The sequence below is a fragment of the Oncorhynchus kisutch genome, linkage group LG6 (assembly GCF_002021735.2).
Source record: "Oncorhynchus kisutch isolate 150728-3 linkage group LG6, Okis_V2, whole genome shotgun sequence".
Taxonomy (NCBI): domain Eukaryota; kingdom Metazoa; phylum Chordata; class Actinopteri; order Salmoniformes; family Salmonidae; genus Oncorhynchus; species Oncorhynchus kisutch.
In genome coordinates this window covers 37,595,038-37,613,189 of record NC_034179.2, presented here as the reverse complement: position 1 = coordinate 37,613,189, position 18,152 = coordinate 37,595,038, and the positions used below count along the sequence as shown (strand labels likewise).

General features: G+C 41.0%; 1 protein-coding gene across 1 annotated transcript; it reads left to right on the top strand.

The window, feature by feature from the left end:
* Window positions 1–514: 514 nt before the first annotated feature.
* LOC109892788 (myosin regulatory light chain 2, ventricular/cardiac muscle isoform-like) lies at window positions 515–5,909 on the top strand. Its single transcript, XM_020485567.2, has 6 exons — window positions 515–643; window positions 2,016–2,181; window positions 3,455–3,559; window positions 3,768–3,846; window positions 4,265–4,313; window positions 5,003–5,909. Exons 1-6 carry the CDS (start codon window positions 641–643, stop codon window positions 5,105–5,107), a joined length of 507 nt encoding a protein of 168 aa, XP_020341156.1. The 5' UTR covers window positions 515–640; the 3' UTR covers window positions 5,108–5,909.
* The last annotated feature ends 12,243 nt before the right edge of the window (window positions 5,910–18,152 follow it).

Genomic DNA, 18,152 nt, shown 5'->3' with positions numbered 1-18,152 from the left:
CTGTATTCATCTCTGTAGTGATGAATGAATTGTTCACCTCCCTAAAGAAATATCTTAGGGGTTGCTTATAACGTTTCAATGTGAGACAATACAATGGTTAAGTGATCAACAAAGCCCGGTGACCTCAGTGACCTTAATCATTCCATGGTGTCCAACACTCCTATTAATGAAAAGCCACACAAGAGCTGTTCAAAGCGTGTCCTTCCACCGCAAACTAGACAAGGGTATCAATTCATTACCGTGGTAATCTGGCGGGCTGAGACGCGGTGTCGCACCCGGCCTAACTACAGGATCTGTGAAGTCTGAGGCATTGACACATACTCACAACTACCCACACCATCCCCTCCTCGGGGATAGGGGCCCGGATTTGACTGTCTGACCGTGGCCCCTGCTCCTAAAATAAGGTGTCACATAAGCAGTTCAGAGCCACAGCACCCCTGCATGGGTCAATTATAATGGGGGCCTGGGGGCGGTGGGTGTTAGTCCTCTATATGGCTGGCATGCCTTGGGTGACGTTCCCCCATTGTCTAAACATAGAGCAGGTGGGCAGAGGAGCCAAGTGTGTCGCTATATAAGTGACCAGGGTCATTTTTTTGTGTCCTCTCAAGCGTAAGTGAACAACTGAGAAGCTCCTGACATAATGGTAAGAATGACACCTCCCTCACTCTCTGCTCTCTACTTGTCTTAGTCTTCATCTTGGGGTTAACTAAGTGTCTCACTTTCATGGTGTATAGGATGCTTAGAGTTCTTGGAGAAGCTAAGCTTACATCAGAAGCAGACAGGTGTTGATGTTTTTAAATGCATTTATTAAGATTCTATTTAGTGAGGTAATCAAGGATCGTTCGAACACTTGTATATTTGATAACAGCTGTGCGGAATGGTAAATTAACGGAGTAAATTTCTTGCCAATCGTAATTAAAATCCCAAACTGTAATGATGGGGGAGCTTGATTGCATACCAAACATGTTTGAATGATAAGAAGAAAGAATATATTGGAAGGTTAGTAATAACTGTGATTATTAGATCTTATAAAAGTCAGACCTAATAATAATATGCCCTAACCATCTCCACAGTGTATCCAATCAATGTAAAGAGCAGGAACGCTATTCAAATAGTTCATCATTTTTTGGGTGCCTGACTCTGTTGATTGCAACACTTGACCTCTACTACAGTGTTGTAAACATTTGTGAACTGTGGCTCTTCAATATTGAAAGCTTGCATGCTCTAAAAGTTCTATGTTTAATTAGAGATATTAATAGCCATGTAGTTTTGTGACCGCATGCTGTGCTCTGTAGTTCAATGTTAGATGTTCATAGTTTTGGTTATGCATTTGAAATGAGCAAAACGCAGTAAATGTAATTTATGTCATTAGTCTTACTTACTACTGGGCGGTTCGAGCCCTGAATGCTGATTGGCTGACAGTCGTGGCATATCAGACCGTATAGCACAGGTGTGACAAAACATTGCTTTTTTTACTGCTCTAATCACATTGGTAACCGGTTTATAATAGCAATAAGGCACCTCTGGGGTTTGTGGTATATGGCCAATATACCACGACTAAAGGTTGTGTCCAGGCACATCGTGCTTAAGAACAGCCCTTAGCTGTGGTATATTGGCCATATACCACACCCCCTTGGGCCTTATTGCTTAATTATATTCCATAAGTTATAATAACTTCCATAAGTTATAATAACTTATGGAATATAATTAAGCAATAAGGCCCAAGGGGGTGTGGTATATGGCCAATATACCACAGCTAAGGGCTGATCTTAAAAAATCTATGTTTTGTCACACCTGTGCTATACGGTCTGATATGCCACGACTGTCAGCCAATCAGTATTCAGGGCTCGAACCGCCCAGTTTATAACAGTCATTATATTATTACTGTTATATATCATGATACTGTCAAATAATTCAAAATCAAAGTCAATGTATGCAAACTTTATTGAAATGTATGTACGCTGTTGTTATTCATCATAACCTCAAATTAATAGCCATTTCCCTGTGTATGTCAGGCACCCAAAAAGGCAAAGAAGAAGGCAGCAGAGGCCAGCTCCAATGTGTTCTCCATGTTTGAGCAAGCCCAGATCCAGGAGTTCAAGGAGGCTTTCACCATCATGGACCAGAACAGAGACGGTTTCATTGACAAGAATGACCTGAGGGACACATTCTGTGCACTGGGTGAGCTAAGGCTAATGCTTACTCCTCTGGAGAACGGCCATTTGCAGTATAAAATTGGTGGTGAAGTTATCTTCCTTGGACAAGAAGTTACCCTCCCTCTGTCCTCCAGATATCTCAGATGAGTGTAATGATTGCTTCCACAAAACACAAACATTTATACTGAGAATGACTGATCCAAACAACAATCTCTGACCATAACGCCTGTGCTGCTCAGAGTCATGTATTTAGAGAGTTGGGCCATTAAGGTTTCTACAATATGATGCACTTCCAGTACCAGTCAAATGTTTGGACACAAGCCAACAAGTGCTCAGCATATGTGGGAACTCCTTCATGACTGTTGGAAAATCATTCCAGGTGAAGCTGGTTGAGAGAATGCCAAGAGTGTTCAAAGCTGTCATCAAGGCAAAGGGTGGCTACTTTGAAGAATCTCAAATATAAATTATATTTTGATTTGTTTAACACTTTTTTGGTTACTACATGATTCCATATGTGTTATTTCATAGTTTTGATGTCTTCGCTATTATTCTACAATGTAGAAAATAGTCAAAATAAAGAAAAACCCTGATTAGGTGTGTCCAAACTTTTGACTGGTACTGTACATGACCCAACATTCTATGGCAGCCATGTTAGCGCCTCATTAACATTACATGGGGAATATAATGTCTATAATGAGCATTATGAACCATTTACATGACACTTAAAATGATATCGCATCCATGTTAGCACATAACTAACATCACATAAACATTCAGAGAGTGCCACTTTCTTGCTAAGTAATAATTGACACTTCTGCAATGTGCTGTTTATTTCTGATAGTTTGCAAAACCTATGAAGATGTCCAGTGATACCATATATGCAATTTGTTGACATCACAAGTCCACAACACAGTACAGACTTGGATACACAGTATTCTGAAAGCTAATCAATAAATAGTCTGTTCAATTCACTGCTCTGTTTAGATGATTTACATAGGGAATTATTCCATAGGGAATTGTCAGAGGAGCTCTTATCCTATTGTTACATCACCAACATTTCGAGAATAAAGGTGTTAACATGGCAGCCGTTCTAAAACCTGGCCAAACTCTCTATATATATGACTCTGATGCTATGTAACTGAATGTTCAGAATTAGAACAATATTCAACATTCTAAAAGTTGGCCCAACTCTATAAATAATACATGGCTCTGGTGCTGCTGTACTTTCCCACCTGGTCATGTGAGAGGTCCCACTGACCTCTGACCTCTATCTCTTCCTGTCCTGTGTGTCTCTGCAGGCCGTCTTAACGTGGGTAATGATGAGCTGGACGAGATGCTAAAGATGGCCCCTGGACCCATCAACTTCACCATCTTCCTCTCCATGTTTGGCGAGAAGTTGAAAGGTCAAGCCACACCACTGTATGGCCACAAAGGCTTGCACATGTCATATATGGTTCATCACATGTAAACTGAAATATTATGACTAGCTATTGCTTATAACAATCACATATTCAGACCGACATGAGGCAAATGACTATTTTCCTCAGTGATATTTTTTCACTGTACACTGTTTAGACCAGCTGCATGTCTGAAAAAAGTGTTCTCTCTCAGGTACTGACCCCGAGGAGACCATTATTAATGCCTTCAAGATCTTCGACCCCGAGGGACAGGGAGTCCTCAAGGGAGAGGAGTAAGGACTTTATTCATTCTAATACTGTCAAAGTTACAACAGTACCTGTCGCTTTATCCCCTAATGTGTACGCGGTACAGTTAGTAATGATCAAATTCCTAAAATGCTCTAATTAGTCGCTTTAGGAATTATTCAAGAAGTCAATAACTACTACAGTAATAGATAAGGCATTAGAATTGCTTTTAAAAAATTACTAAATTCTAATCTATTGAACCTCTCTTTTATGGTTGCTGATAATGACCCATCAATAATAGTTTCAGTAGTTTTATAGATTCTTGTAGAAAAATGTGACCTTTTCTTGTGTGTTTTAGGAAATAATTAAAGAAAAAAGTGTAACTTCTTGGAGCCAACTCTGAGAAAAGAACTCACTGTCACGGTTGATGTACTGTATCTAACAAGTCATCATTTTCCTTTCCAGTATCAAATATTACATCATGTCTCAGGCGGACAAGTTCACCGAAGCTGAGGTAATGTCCTTCTCCCAAGTTTCTGAGGCTCAGTGGGATTTGTGTTTGGAATCAGTCAACTTTCACTGGTTGACTTATACCTCGTTTCCTGTCAGAGACCCATCCATCACACAATTCCATTTCATAGACTATATCTCTAACCCACTTATCGCTGACCCTGAGCCCCATCAGGGCCCAGTAAAGCTATGGAACAAGCGTTTCCTTCAGACCATCTGGTCCTCACAAAAGTGATCCTGTATTCCATCACAAAGACAGTGAATCTGATCAGAGCCCCCATCCAGAGCACTGTCCCCTTCTAACTATATACAGGAGGCCCATCTACTTCCAGTGAACTAACGCAGTACTATTATGAGACCCTATAAGACAATGGCATTCCTTTCTTAAAGGCATATTGATGTACTCACATAAATAACTTGCATTCATTTTGAATGAGTGTATATCATGGCTCGTTTTCATAGCATAAAGCACAACCATGAGTGGATATTTTGGTCTCATCTCGGCTTAGAAGGCCACATTGTGACTTGAGATGCATGTGTGTTCACTTTTATTTCAACTATCGATACACACCAAGTTCAGCTTGGAGTGCTAAAAGGCTAAGTTAATGTATTATTAGCATAAGGTGAAAACAGTTACCAATCAGTTTTTCAACCCATGACATTGCATGACCTTTGTGTGCTTCACCCTTCCAGGTTGAAGACATGTTCACAAACTTCCCCCTGGACGTCGCCGGGAATCTGGACTACAAGAACCTGTGCTACGTTATCACCCACGGAGAGGACAAGGAGGCGGAGTAAACGAGCTCTCAATCACCCAACCACTCACCTTGGACCGCCACTACACATCATCGCCCTGTACACACGACCCGTTTCCTTTTCCACATCTCAATTTCCCCGCAATAAAAAACAAATAAAAAGGACTTTGGTGTGTGAACGAAGCATTGTGTCATTTGAACTCCAAGATGACTGTGTTGAAAGTGAAGAGTTGACTGGGATCAGAGGTAATGCTTAACAATGTCTTGTATGTGAGATGAGAATAGCCGTACGCATATTTCAGACACCCCCAAGTCGCTGGGCTTCACAGAAGTTAAGTGCAAGAAGAAGAGCGCTAATAGGGATACACATAGGAGTTTGGTGACTGATAAGTCTGTATTCCGATTCAGCCTCTCTGTCCCAGTTGTCTATTGTGTTACAATACATCACAGTATTTACAGAAAATTACTAGGAATTTGAGAATCAGATAGGAAGAGCAGCGAGCCAGAATACATTGCATTGTGCATGTAAAATATCACAAGTTCTGCCGAAGATCAACAAAAGACAGGTGTCACACCCTGATCTTTGTCACCTGTCCTCGTCATTGTCACCAACCCATCCAGGTGTTGCTTGTTTTCCCCAGTGTATTTATCCCTGTGTTTCCTGTCTGTCAATGCCAGTTCGTTCGTCTTGTATGTTTCCAAGTCGACCAGCGTGGCCTGCCTTGACCACAAGCCTGTCTACAACTCTGTACCTCCTGGACTCTGATCATGTCTTGACCTTTTGCCTGTCCACGACCATTCTCTTGCCTACCCCCTTTGGATGAATAAACATTGTAAGACTCCAACCATCTGCCTCCTGTGTCTGCATTTGGGTCTTCCCTTGTGCCTTGATAACAGGATGTTTTATCATTCACATCTACTAAAAATTAGGGCTCGTTTATGTGTGCAAAATAGGCTACATTTAGAATTCCATATTTACACTTTTCAATACATTGATTGCAATCTGAACAGTAGAGCCATATCAATGGTGCAGCAAAAAAATCCCAATGAGTCAAAATTATAGTAAACATCTTTTCAAAATACTGTCATACCCCCCCCCCCCAAAAAAATAAAATAAAAAATAAATAAAGGTATACTTTAAAACAGGGAAGATACTGTAAAACTGAACCGTTTACCACTTGGAACCTCACCACAAAGATTGAAAAAAAAAATGAATGTAATGAGTCAGGATATGGTCAGAGGGACATGCTCTAGAGGGAAGGACATAACAGTTGAGCTGCAATAATAAACTGGGTACACGCTCTGCAAAGGAGTTGGCAAGGACTCCACACTTAATATAGCAATGGCCATATGAGAGCAGCCAACAGTCTTAACAGGGGTTAATTCTATTAAACCTATTTATACATTTGGTTAAATAGGTTTAAGAGGTTTTCAACAGGTGCAGGAAAACCATTATGTAATGTAAAAATGTGAGCTTATAATAACTCCAGACTGAAAGAAAGAGAGAAAAGATGGTGATAAAAGTAAGAGCAATAGGTCACACTTTATTTTACAGTTGTCTATTCAACTGTTTCACCTTCTTCATCCGCCTACTTGTTGACACAGGACTGCACTCTTAGAAGAATCCCATAGGAAAAACCTTTTTAGTTCCAGACAGAAGCCGTTTTGTTTCAGGTAGAACCCTCTGTGGAAAGGGTTCTTCATGGAACCCAAAAGGGTTCTTCAAAGGGTTGTAATATGGGGACAGCCAAAGAACCATTTTAAGTTCTAGATAGCGACAAGGATATGCCACAGAGTGGCAGATACAAGATCACCTACTGCTTCGGATAAAGAATTACCATAAACATAAAACCTAAAGAAAACTATTTTTTCCATTGTTGTGTGCAAATCAAATTGTAACCTTTAAAAACAAAAATCAAATATTCACAAACCGTGTAAAGCAGTCATGATATTTTACTGAATACAAAAACAACTGTTATATATTCAACCCCACTGGCTAAACTATCTCCATGAAACTCCTTCGGTTTCCATCCTTTAACAGGAGCAGTGACGACCATTCAGGGCAGGTGGGGCTGTTACAGTACCAGTCAAACATTTGGACATATCTACTCATTCAAGGGTTTTTCTTTATTTTTTACTATTTTCAACATTGTAGAATAATAGGGAAGCCATCAAAATGATGAAATAACACATGGAATCATGTAGTAACCAAAAAAGTGTTAGACAGATTCATCAAAGTAGCCACCCTTTGCCTTGAAGACAGCTTTGCACACTCTTGGCATTCTCTCAACCAGCTTTACCTGGAATACTTTTCCAACAGCCTTGAAGGAGTTCCTACATATGCTAAGCACTTGCTGGCTGCTTTACCCTTCACTCTGTCGTCCAACTCATCCCAAACCATCTCAATTGGGTTTAAGTCGGGTGATTGTGGAGGTCAGGTCATCTGATACAGCACTCCATCGCTCTCCTTCTTGGTCAAATAGCCCTTACACAGCCTGGAGATGTGTTGAGTCATTGTCGTGTTGAAAAACAAATGATATTCCCACTAAGCCCAAACCTGATGTGATGGTGTATTGCTGCAGAATGCTGTGGTAGCCATGCTGGTTAAGTGTGCCTTGAATTCTAAATAAATCACAGACAGTGTCACAAGCAAAGCACCCCCACACTCTCATACCTCCTCCTCCATGCGTCACGGTGGGAACGACACATGCAGAGATCATCCATTCACTTACTCTTCATCTCACAAAGACACAGCGGTTGCAACCAAAAATCTCACATTTGGACTCAGACCAAAGGACAGATTTCTACCGGTCTAAGTCCATTTGTAGCCAGGTGGTAAAACTGCACTGCTGTACTCATTTATATCCACAAGATGGCACTGTCCCTTTGATCCTAAATAAGGTGTGCAAGCAGTTATGGGATTGTTTTATGCACTTTACTAACAGAGTTATTTCACTAGATTGTGATTTAGACTGTAACTAACTTTACTTTATGTTGACTTAATCCTGTGGTGATTTCCCTTATACATTTCCCTTATACATATAATTTTTTTTAAATGTAAGCTTTGACAGAATAAACAACCCCAATTAGTTTGTGTCCTGTGCTGGGTTTACTTTTGCCAGGCTACACATTTTGGTACCAGGAGTGGGGTTCTGATAGCTTTGTTAGGGTAGTGAAGTGCATAATTATGGTAGTGGTGAAGAGTGGTACGGGGCCAGAGAAATCTGAGGGACCAGGGGATCTGAGAACAGGCAGTGAGGCCTGGCTGGAGTTGCTGTCTGTAACCAGACTGCCGGGATCCAGAGAACGCCGCGAACCTTTGTAGATTATCACGGATCGTCACTGACCATCGCAGAGGACCATCTGCCATCATCTCCATCCATCCAGAATCTTTCAGAGACTGTTTCCACTCTACAGTATATCCATGAACTGAGTTTGTGTACAAACATTTCACAATGTCAAAGCCAGAAGGTGATGGGGAAGCCGCCCCTGGTGGTGAGGGTAACCATGTAGTTGACTTACAGTCACAGATTGCAGAGTTTAAAAGGAAACATGACGAAGCAATGGCAACAATTGCCGCTCTGGTTAATGGATCCACAAAGGCATATGTGTATGTACCTAGAGAGCGTCAGACCCAGCCTTTTCGTGGTGATGTCTCTCAGGATGGTTGGTTAGTTAATGAGTTCATTGAGGAGGTTGAACGTGTAATTCGAGCCAAAGATCAGAGTACTGATGAAAAGGTAGATTGCATACTGTCTCTGTTGAGGGGGGTCAGCCTTAGAGGAAGTGTGGTTATGCATGGGTGCGAAGTCAAAGCAGCCCAGTGACCTGTTCTCGTATCTAAGGTGGGCTTATGCAGAAAAGTGCATCTCAGCTGTTGCACACCTTCTATGGCTGCCATCGGAGAGGGAGAGCACTTTGGTGATTACTCACATGCACTCTCACAGATACTCAGTTCAGTACTGAAACAAGAACAAGACGTCATTCCCGAGGATAAAGTTGATAAAACTGTCAGAAACCAGTTCATTGAGGGTGTAAAAGATCCTGCTCTTAAGAGAGAGCTGCGGAAGTTAGTCAGGAAGAGGCCTCAGTCTACGCTGTTGGATGTACGTGAGGAACCCATCACCTGGTCGCTGTAGTACCAGCCCAGTAACACTAAGGTTGTCAAGAGTAGGAAAGTGGTGTGTGACAAGACTCTGAACAAGGAGAAGACTGGCAATAACATAGGTGGGAATCCTAGAGCCAAACCGAAGTTTACAGCCAATTTGCACATTGTTAAGCAGTGCACAAAGAAGAGCATGTCAGTAAATGAGTCCACTACCACACAAGCTGCTAGTGTGCAGGAAAACTAGGTTCTCGGTTGCGGGCAATTCGGAGAAAATCTGTAGGCTTACCCGACAGTACTTGTAGTCGTGACAGGTTTCTTGAGCACGCAGTGGGCAAATGTCCAGTTGTAGATCTCAAGATTGGGGGGGGTCGCTGCAAACTGTTTGCTGGATATCGGGAGCCAAGTCAGCACTATCCATGAGTCATTCTTCAGAGAACACTTATTTGGGGAAGATGAAGACATGCTTTCTACAGCAGGATGGCTTAAGATAACTGCAGCTAACGGGTTGGACATCCCTTACATAGGTTACCATAAGTTAGACGTAGAGACCATGGGGACAACTTTACCTGGGTGTGGCTTCCTGGTAGTCAGTGATCCTCAGTGATCCTCAGCAGTCCCAGACTACAGTACCAGGTCTCCTTGGAATGGACATCATCAGCAGATGGTAACCTACAACTAGTCCATGTTGAGTTTGATACAACTCTAGGCTGTGAGTTGGATTCTGATTGGAGAGAAGCCTTTCAGTGATGACAGAAATGTGATGTAATTGAAGAGGGAAACTGAGAAAATGTTGTTGCCAATCTTATTGGTTTAAGAATTTATCAAAATTCAACAGCACTTGAACACAATCATGTCGGAGTTATGACTTCCCACTTTCCATTTCCCATGAGCATGTGAAGCCAGCATAATACTGCATTCAAGTGCTAGTCAATACAAGGAAACTGAAATGTCTGACTTGCTAACTAGTTGAACACGTTACTTGTTACACTGAAAAGTGTAATTTGCATTAAATGAATTATGAAGAATAGTGTGTAATGTAGGCCACCACAAAATATGAAATGCATTATGAAGAATAGTGTGTAATGTAGGCCACCACGAAATATGAAATGCATTATGAAGAATAGTGTGACTACAAGTGCACCAGTACCCCAAAGTAGGCCTATTAAGTGCAATCAAGGATAGAAAACAGTATTTGCATTAATAAAGGTTAGGATTCCAGGTTTTCACCCAGGTGGCCCGGGTTCAACACCCGGTATGGGTAATCACATCTTGGGCTCCTGAGTGGGGCAGCACTGCATCTCAGTGCTAGAGGCATCACTACAGACACCCTGGTTCGAATCCAGGCTGTATCACAACTGGCCATGATTGGGAGTCCCATAGGGTGGCGCACAATTGTCCCACCGTCGTCCGAGTTTGACCGGTGTAAGTGTAACAGGGTTATATTGGTGATTCCCCTTGCAACTTTATTGTTAAGCCAATGGGTTTCTGGTTTTAGTTTTGTCTTGCCTTCACCTACTCAACATGGCATCTTATTGGCTGGTTTGCGTAGCTTGCTTACGAGGGAGGATGTTTCATTAGAATCGTCCCAGTGAACAAGCACCAAACCAGCGGTAAGTTGTTGGTTGCAAAGCACTGCACGTCCAAAGTGATTTTTATACTCCCAAGTGATGATTTAAATGTACAATTTATATAAATTTGTTTGTAAATGTTATTCGAACATCACACATAAGATGCAGCGTTTTTTTGTGCATATTTGTTATGCCTTTTGTTGTAGAGAATTCCAGCTAATACTAGCTAGCAACTTACTGTGTCTGGTGGGGGGGTTCGTATATTTTGTACAGTGTGTCACGTGCAGAGTTGGATGGTGAGCTGTGCATTGCATGACGTGCAATTTTGTGCTGTTTCTATCAGAATAAATCTCCATGACTGGTGCTACAAGTTGGAGCGCGTGTTGATGATTGATTGTACACAACGCAAGAAGAGTTCTGTTACATAGGCCGTCATTGTAAATAATAATTTGTTCTTAACTGACTTGTCTAGTTGAATGAAGGTTAAAAAAATAAATATATATATATATATATATATATACAAAAATATATTTAGGTGACAACCTGGTTGATTAACAATATTGGGTTTTTAACACGTTTTTTTTATTTATAAATAAATGTGGGAACAAAAAAGGCAGTGTAGAACATTATTGCCCATCATGCATGACCTCCAATAACTCAAAACATGGTTCCAAATTTTGCCCCCCCACAAAATGTATTTTCCTAAGAATGAAGTCGCACAAAAATGTGTGTATTTTTCCCACAAGTTAAGACGCACATACATTTGTATCTGTTCTCACAAATTAAGCCACACAAAAACTGCTGCAATACTTTTTGTACATATTTGCACATGTTGAGTGTGAGATTGTGTTGCAACAGCATGTGGTGCAATGTGGTGATATTCTGTCAGTGCAAGAGGCCAATGTCATATCGTCAACCAATCACATTTGTCAAATCCTTCTAGGCTATATTCCAGATAAACTTGGAGGACAGTTACCTACCGGTACTTACAAAAAGTGTACGTCAAAGAGCTTCAAAAGTAAGTAAATAGCCATGTTAGACTGAAAGATAAGGTCATTTCATCAAACTCTTCATGCTCATTAGTTGCTCATTCAATATTTGCTGCTACTTTACTCAAACCTGTTTTAAAAGTCCCCCTAGCTGTTTACATTCCCTGAGACCAATGAGAAATGCTTAATTGGCCACATATTCCCAGATTTTCATAAAATAGCCTCACAAGTGGTCTCTCGTTTCTAGACTACCCAATTTTGGCATGAGGTATAAAAGTGTGCTTCAATTAATTTGCTTGGTGTAGTGGGAGGAAGATGTTTGTGTCTGTGTGAAAAAAAGATTAATGTGTAGGCTACACTATTCCTCAAATGTCTGGCAAAATCATCCTGTTTTACCGCATTTGGGTGTTTTAAATGTGGTCACCCTAGCTGGGTGTCCAAGATTGCAAAGGTTGGAAGCTCAATATGCTCTAATTACCTACCCCTGAATGGGCACTCTTCAAAATCTCCACTAAATGTTGTTGCTAGCACTTGCCCCCATAAAGTGTACCATCTGGGTTATAGGTCAACCTCACTGACTGGGGTGTGTTATACAAGATTTTGTTTGTTAAAATTAAGTGTATCTTGTGGGGTACTTCCTTGTAATTAATGTTTACCTACAAAGTACGTTACCCATTCTAATCGTCAGCGTCTGAAGGCCAATCAGAGGGAGAAAATAAACACACTAATACACAACTGAATACATAACTGTATAAATACAAGGTTGTAGCTAGTTGTTAAATGGGATCGAGCCATTTAATGTGAAGTGTAACTTTATAGTTATCTATGAGCAATTTCTGTAATCTTAATGTAATGACCTGGCTAGATCATAAATTAACAAAAGTCCAGACAGGATTGAGTTTACGAATTCCCGGTTTATTAACCCAACTCAACACAGGCTACTGTTTGGCTGTAGCCCCCGCCAAATAAATCAAGGATCACAGTATAAAACAACAGTGACCATCTCTTGTTAAGACAACACGTAAAGAGAGAGAACAATGGCTAAGCATGGTCTTAAACTTCTGGTACTCCATCCCCCTGCCAATCTCCCCCGCTGCTCCACCAACCACAAGGATGCACGACACTGGACCATTCCAGGCATTCCTGTGGTTGGCAGATAGCAGGTTGAATGGCATGTCGGACCCTGCGAACACTGGGTACTGGTAAGTACAACACAACAAACTAACAGCATAACTCATCACACACAGCCGTCTGTGCGGGTCGCTACAATGTTTACTTATTACTCATTACCAAGTGAAAATACCTACAAAAAAAGACGAACTTCTACTTTAGTCAACTTTATTGCAACATGAAAAAAATCCTTAAATCTCTTACAAAATAAGGATTTTTATTATTAGATTCATATTTGTATTGAATTAAATTAAACAAAGATATAGGCCTACTCAATAACATCTGTAGCCCATAGTATGGTGAGTAGCGTAGATCGCAAATGATTTTTCTTCTCTTTTTAATATTACAAGTAACAATGGAAATCACCAACTCTGTCTCTGACTCTGTCTTTATCTGTTTCTTTCTTCTAAGCATTTTTCCATCCTGTAGTCTGAGATCTTGTGGGAATCTGTGGTAGACAAGAATGTATGACAATTTAGGATAGCATTACCCCTAATTATCATCATCATGATTTCTGTGGTTTAGGCATATAGCTAACTAGTTGTGTTATCCTACTAGCAATAATAGTGTGCTTGCTAATAACAAAGATTTTATAACTAACCCATGGTAGACCAGAGCCTGTCGTTTCCAATGGGAGCAAATTAATCATAGTGGGCAGAGAGATCCTATTGGTGCGTTCTAGCATTTATTTCCGTTAGGGAGCACCTACTCTGTGAAGTGTGAAATAACTAAATTCGCCCTTGCACTCCTAAACAACAAAACAGAAAGCTGTATGGAGATCAAATGTTTCAAAAATTAGAAAATTAGCAGAATGTCGGCCAAAACCCATATCGCTCAATCTTCTCCCACTGCGGGCCACTGGGCTTCCACTCATCACCATATCTGGTAGTGAGTGGAAACGCGAACCGGATGATTCACATTTATACATCCAGTGAAACATCTGGCTCATTGTTCTATCTGTGCAAATAGGTTAGCTAGTGTTTAGCCACATTGAAAAGGAGCTAACGTTACTCATAGTGTGTTGATACAAGTATCTAGATACATTTAATGTGCTGGGTGTGTCTCACGTAGTACTATTTTGTATGCTAACCTTCTTCTCGACTCCGTTCTTTGCGTACTGTTACATTCATGGTTTTCCTTATTTCGAGACTGTTGTGCAGATAGGCAGCACTGGACATGATGCCTTAAATAAATAATTGCACCAATGCATCCCATCCAATAGTGAGAATGTTCCTCAACAGTGAAACCCTTGCAAGGTTATATGACGGAATAAAAGTTTTTCTTATGACCGTTTTAAGAGCATTTATAAACCATTATTCAACCATGCAACAAATGACACTGCACATCTAAATATATCTGACCAAATTATGAAAGACAACAGTTGTCATTTTGAATCCCGTAAAGTGAGTGTGGAAGAGGTGAAAAAAAAGATTGTTGTCTATCAACAATGACAAGCTGGGATAGAAAATGACTGAGGATAATAACAATTCTGCCACTCCTATTTGCCATATCTTCCATTTAAGCCTACTTGAAAGTGTGTGCCCTCAGGAAGCAAAAGTCATTCCGCCTCCTAAGAATTGTAAAGCCCCCTTCATTGGCTCAAATAGCCAACCAATCAATCTGTTACCAACCCTAAGTAAACTTTTGGAAAAAATTGTGTTTGACCAGATACAATGTTATTTTACAGTAAACAAACTGACAACAGACTTTCAGCTCTCTTAGGACATTCAACAAGCACAGCATGTCTATGTATGCGGATGACTCAACACTATACCTGTCAGCTACTACAGCGACTGAAATGACTGCAACACTTAACAAAGTGCTGCAGTTAGTTTCAGAATGGGTGATAAGGAATAAGTTAGTCCTAAATATTTCTAAAACTAAAAGCATTGTATTTGGGACAAATCATTCACTAAACCCTAAACCTCAACTAAATATTGTAATGAATAATGTGGAAATTGAGCAAGTTGAGGTGACTAAACTGTACAAAGTGGAGGGGAGATTGAATTCATCACTACTTTTTTTCTGTGAAAATTGTTAACAAGTTGAATGCACCGAGCTGTCTGTTTAAACTACTAGCACATAGCTCGGGCACCCATGCACACCCCACAAGACAGTCCCCAATAGAGCCGTGACTACATGGAACTCTATTCCACTTCAGGTAACTAATGTAAGCAGTAGAATCAGATTTAAAAAACAGATAAAAAACATCTTCTGGAACAGCGGAGACAGTGAAGAGACAAACACACACACACACACACACACACACACACACACACACACACACACACACACACACACACACACACACACACACACACACACACACACACACACACACACACACACACACACAGGTAGCACACTAATATTGTTGTATGGTGGTATTATACATGTTGTATTGTAGATAAGTAGTGGTGTAATAATGTTATATGATGTACTGTTTTATCTTGTGTTTTATGTGTAATGTAAGTGCCTTAATGTGTTTGGACCCCAGGATGAGTTGCTGCTGCCAACAGCTAATGGGGATCCCTAATAAATACAAATTTGACATGCAGGAATGATGATATCACAATTTTAACCATAAGGTTTTATTAACGTATCAGTTTTTTTGACCCATTGTCAAATACATTGTTAACAATTTTAAATGATTTTAAGGCTCCCGAGCGGTGCAGCGGTCTAAGGCACTGCATCTCAGTGCTAGGGGCTGTAGCACCTGGTTCGACCCTGGTTCACTACAGACCCTGGTTCAATCCTCTGCTGTATCACAACCGACTGTGATTGGCAGTCCCATGGGGCGGTGCACAATTGGCCCAGCGTTGTCAAGGTTAGGGGAGGGTTTGGCCAGGGTATGCCGTCATATAAAATACAATTTGTTCTTAACCTTTATATAACTTGGCAAGTCAGTTAACAAACCTTTATTTAAGCAATTACCACCAGTTACATGTTTTTATTACAGTGTAACTATGAATTATTACAGTTCATTTCAATAGTTGTTACAGTGTAATTACATATGTAATAACATTGTAATAAGGACCCCTTAAAATAAAGTGTTACTGAATTCACTTTCTGCTGCTTGCTGATGTTCCCTCAAATACGTATTTCCACATGTAATTGATGAAATTAGATTTTTATTCTATAAAGATTGTAATTGTGTCATTATGTTGTGAATATTGTAGAAAAATCCTCACAGCCGTTTTCCATACTAAGTAGTCACAGCTTACCATGTACAGTAGACTACAGACAACATGTTCCTCCATCATGTACAGTAGACTACAGACAATATGTTTCTTCATCATGTACAGTAGACTACAGACAATATGTTTCTTCATCATGTGAGTCATATACAGTTGAAGTCGGAAGTTTATTAGTACAACTCCCGTACGGGGGCTCGGGAGAGATGAAGGTTGAAAGTCATGCGTCCTCCGATACACAACCCAACCAAGCCGCACTGCTTCTTAACACTGAGCGCATCCAACCCGGAAGCCAGCCGCACCAATGTGTCGGAGGAAACACCATGCACCTGGCAACCTTGGTTAGCGCGCACTGCACCCGGCCCGCAACAGGAGTCGCTGGTGCGCGATGAGTCAAGGATATCCCTACCGGCCAAGCCCTCCCTAACCCGGACGAAGCTGGGCCAATTGTGCGTTGCCCCAAGGACCTTCCGGTCGCGGCCGATTGCTACAGAGCGCGAATCCAGAGTCTCTGGTGGCACAGCTGGCGCTGCAGTACAGCGCCCTTAACCACTGCGCCACCCGGGAGGCCTGAAGTCGGAAGTTTACATACACCTTAACCAAATGCATTTAAACTCAATTTTTCACAATTCCTGACACTTAATCCTAGTAAAATTCCCTGTCTTAGGTCAGTTAGGATCACCACTTTATTTTAAGAATGTGAAATGTCAGAATAATAGTAGAGATAATGATTTATTTCAGCTTTTATTTCTTTCACCACATTCCCAGTCAGTCAGAAGTTCACATACACTCAATTAGTATTTGGTAGCATTGCCTTTAAATTGTTTAACTTGGGTCCAACATTTCAGGTAGCCTTCCACAAGCTTCCCACAATAAGTTGGGTGAATTTTGGCCCATTCCTCCTGACAGAGCTGGTGTAACTTAGTCAGGTTTGTATGCCTCCTTGCTCACACACGCTTTTTCAGTTCTGCCCACACATTTTTTATAGGATTGAGGTCAGGGCTTTGTGATGGCAACTCCAATACTTTGACTTTGTTGTCCTTAAGCCATTTTGCCACGACTTTGGTAGTATGTTTGGGGTCATTGTCCATTTAGAAGACCCATTTGCGACCAAGCTTTAACTTTCTGACTGATGTCTTGAGATGTTGCTTCAATATATCCACATCATTTTTCGTCCTCATGATGCCATCTATTTTGTGAAGTGCACCAGTCTCTCCTGCAGTAAAGCACCCCCACAACATGATGCTGCCACCCTCGTGCTTCACGGTTGGGATGGTGTTCTTCGGCTTGCAAGCCTCCCCCTTTTTCCTCCTAACATAACGATGGTCATTATGGCCAAACAGTTCTATTTTTGTTACATCAGACCAGAGGACATTTCTCCAAAAAGTACGATCTTTGTCACCATGTGCAGTTACAAACCATAGTCTGGCTTTTTTATGGCGGTTTTGGAGCTGTGGCTTCTTCCTTGCTGAGCGGCCTTTCAGGTTATGTTGATATAGGACTTGTGTTACTGTGGATATAGATACTTTTGTACCTGTTTCCTCCAGCATCTTCACAAGGTCATTTGCTGTTGTTCTGGGATTGATTTGCACCAAAGTACGTTTATCTCTAGGAGACAGAACGCGTCTCCTTCCTGAGTGGTATGCCGGCTGCGTGGTCCCATGGTGTTTATACTTGCGTACTATTGTTTGTACAGATGAACGTGGTACCTTCAGGTGTTTGGAAATTGCTCTCAAGGATGAACCAGACTTGTGGAGGTCTACATTTCTTGACTTATTTCTCTTGATTTTACCATGATGTCAAGAAAAGAGGTACTGAGTTTGAAGGTAGGCCTTGAAATACATCCACAGGTACACCTCCAATTGACTTAAATTATGTCAATTAGCCTATCAGAAGCTTCTGAAGCCATGACATTATTTTCTGGAGTTGTCCAAGCTGTTTAAAGGCTCAATCAACTTCTGTACACTTCTGACCCACTCGAATTGTGATACAGTGAAATAATCTGTCAATTGTTGGAAAAATTACTTGTGTCATGCACAAAGCAGATGTCCTAACCGAC

Excerpts from the sequence above, each read along its gene's own strand:
- LOC109892788 (XM_020485567.2), top strand. Across the intron at positions 2,182-3,454 it reads GGACACATTCTGTGCACTGG|GCCGTCTTAACGTGGGTAAT; the intron begins GTGAGCTAAGGC and ends GTGTCTCTGCAG. Across the intron at positions 4,314-5,002 it reads ACAAGTTCACCGAAGCTGAG|GTTGAAGACATGTTCACAAA; the intron begins GTAATGTCCTTC and ends TCACCCTTCCAG.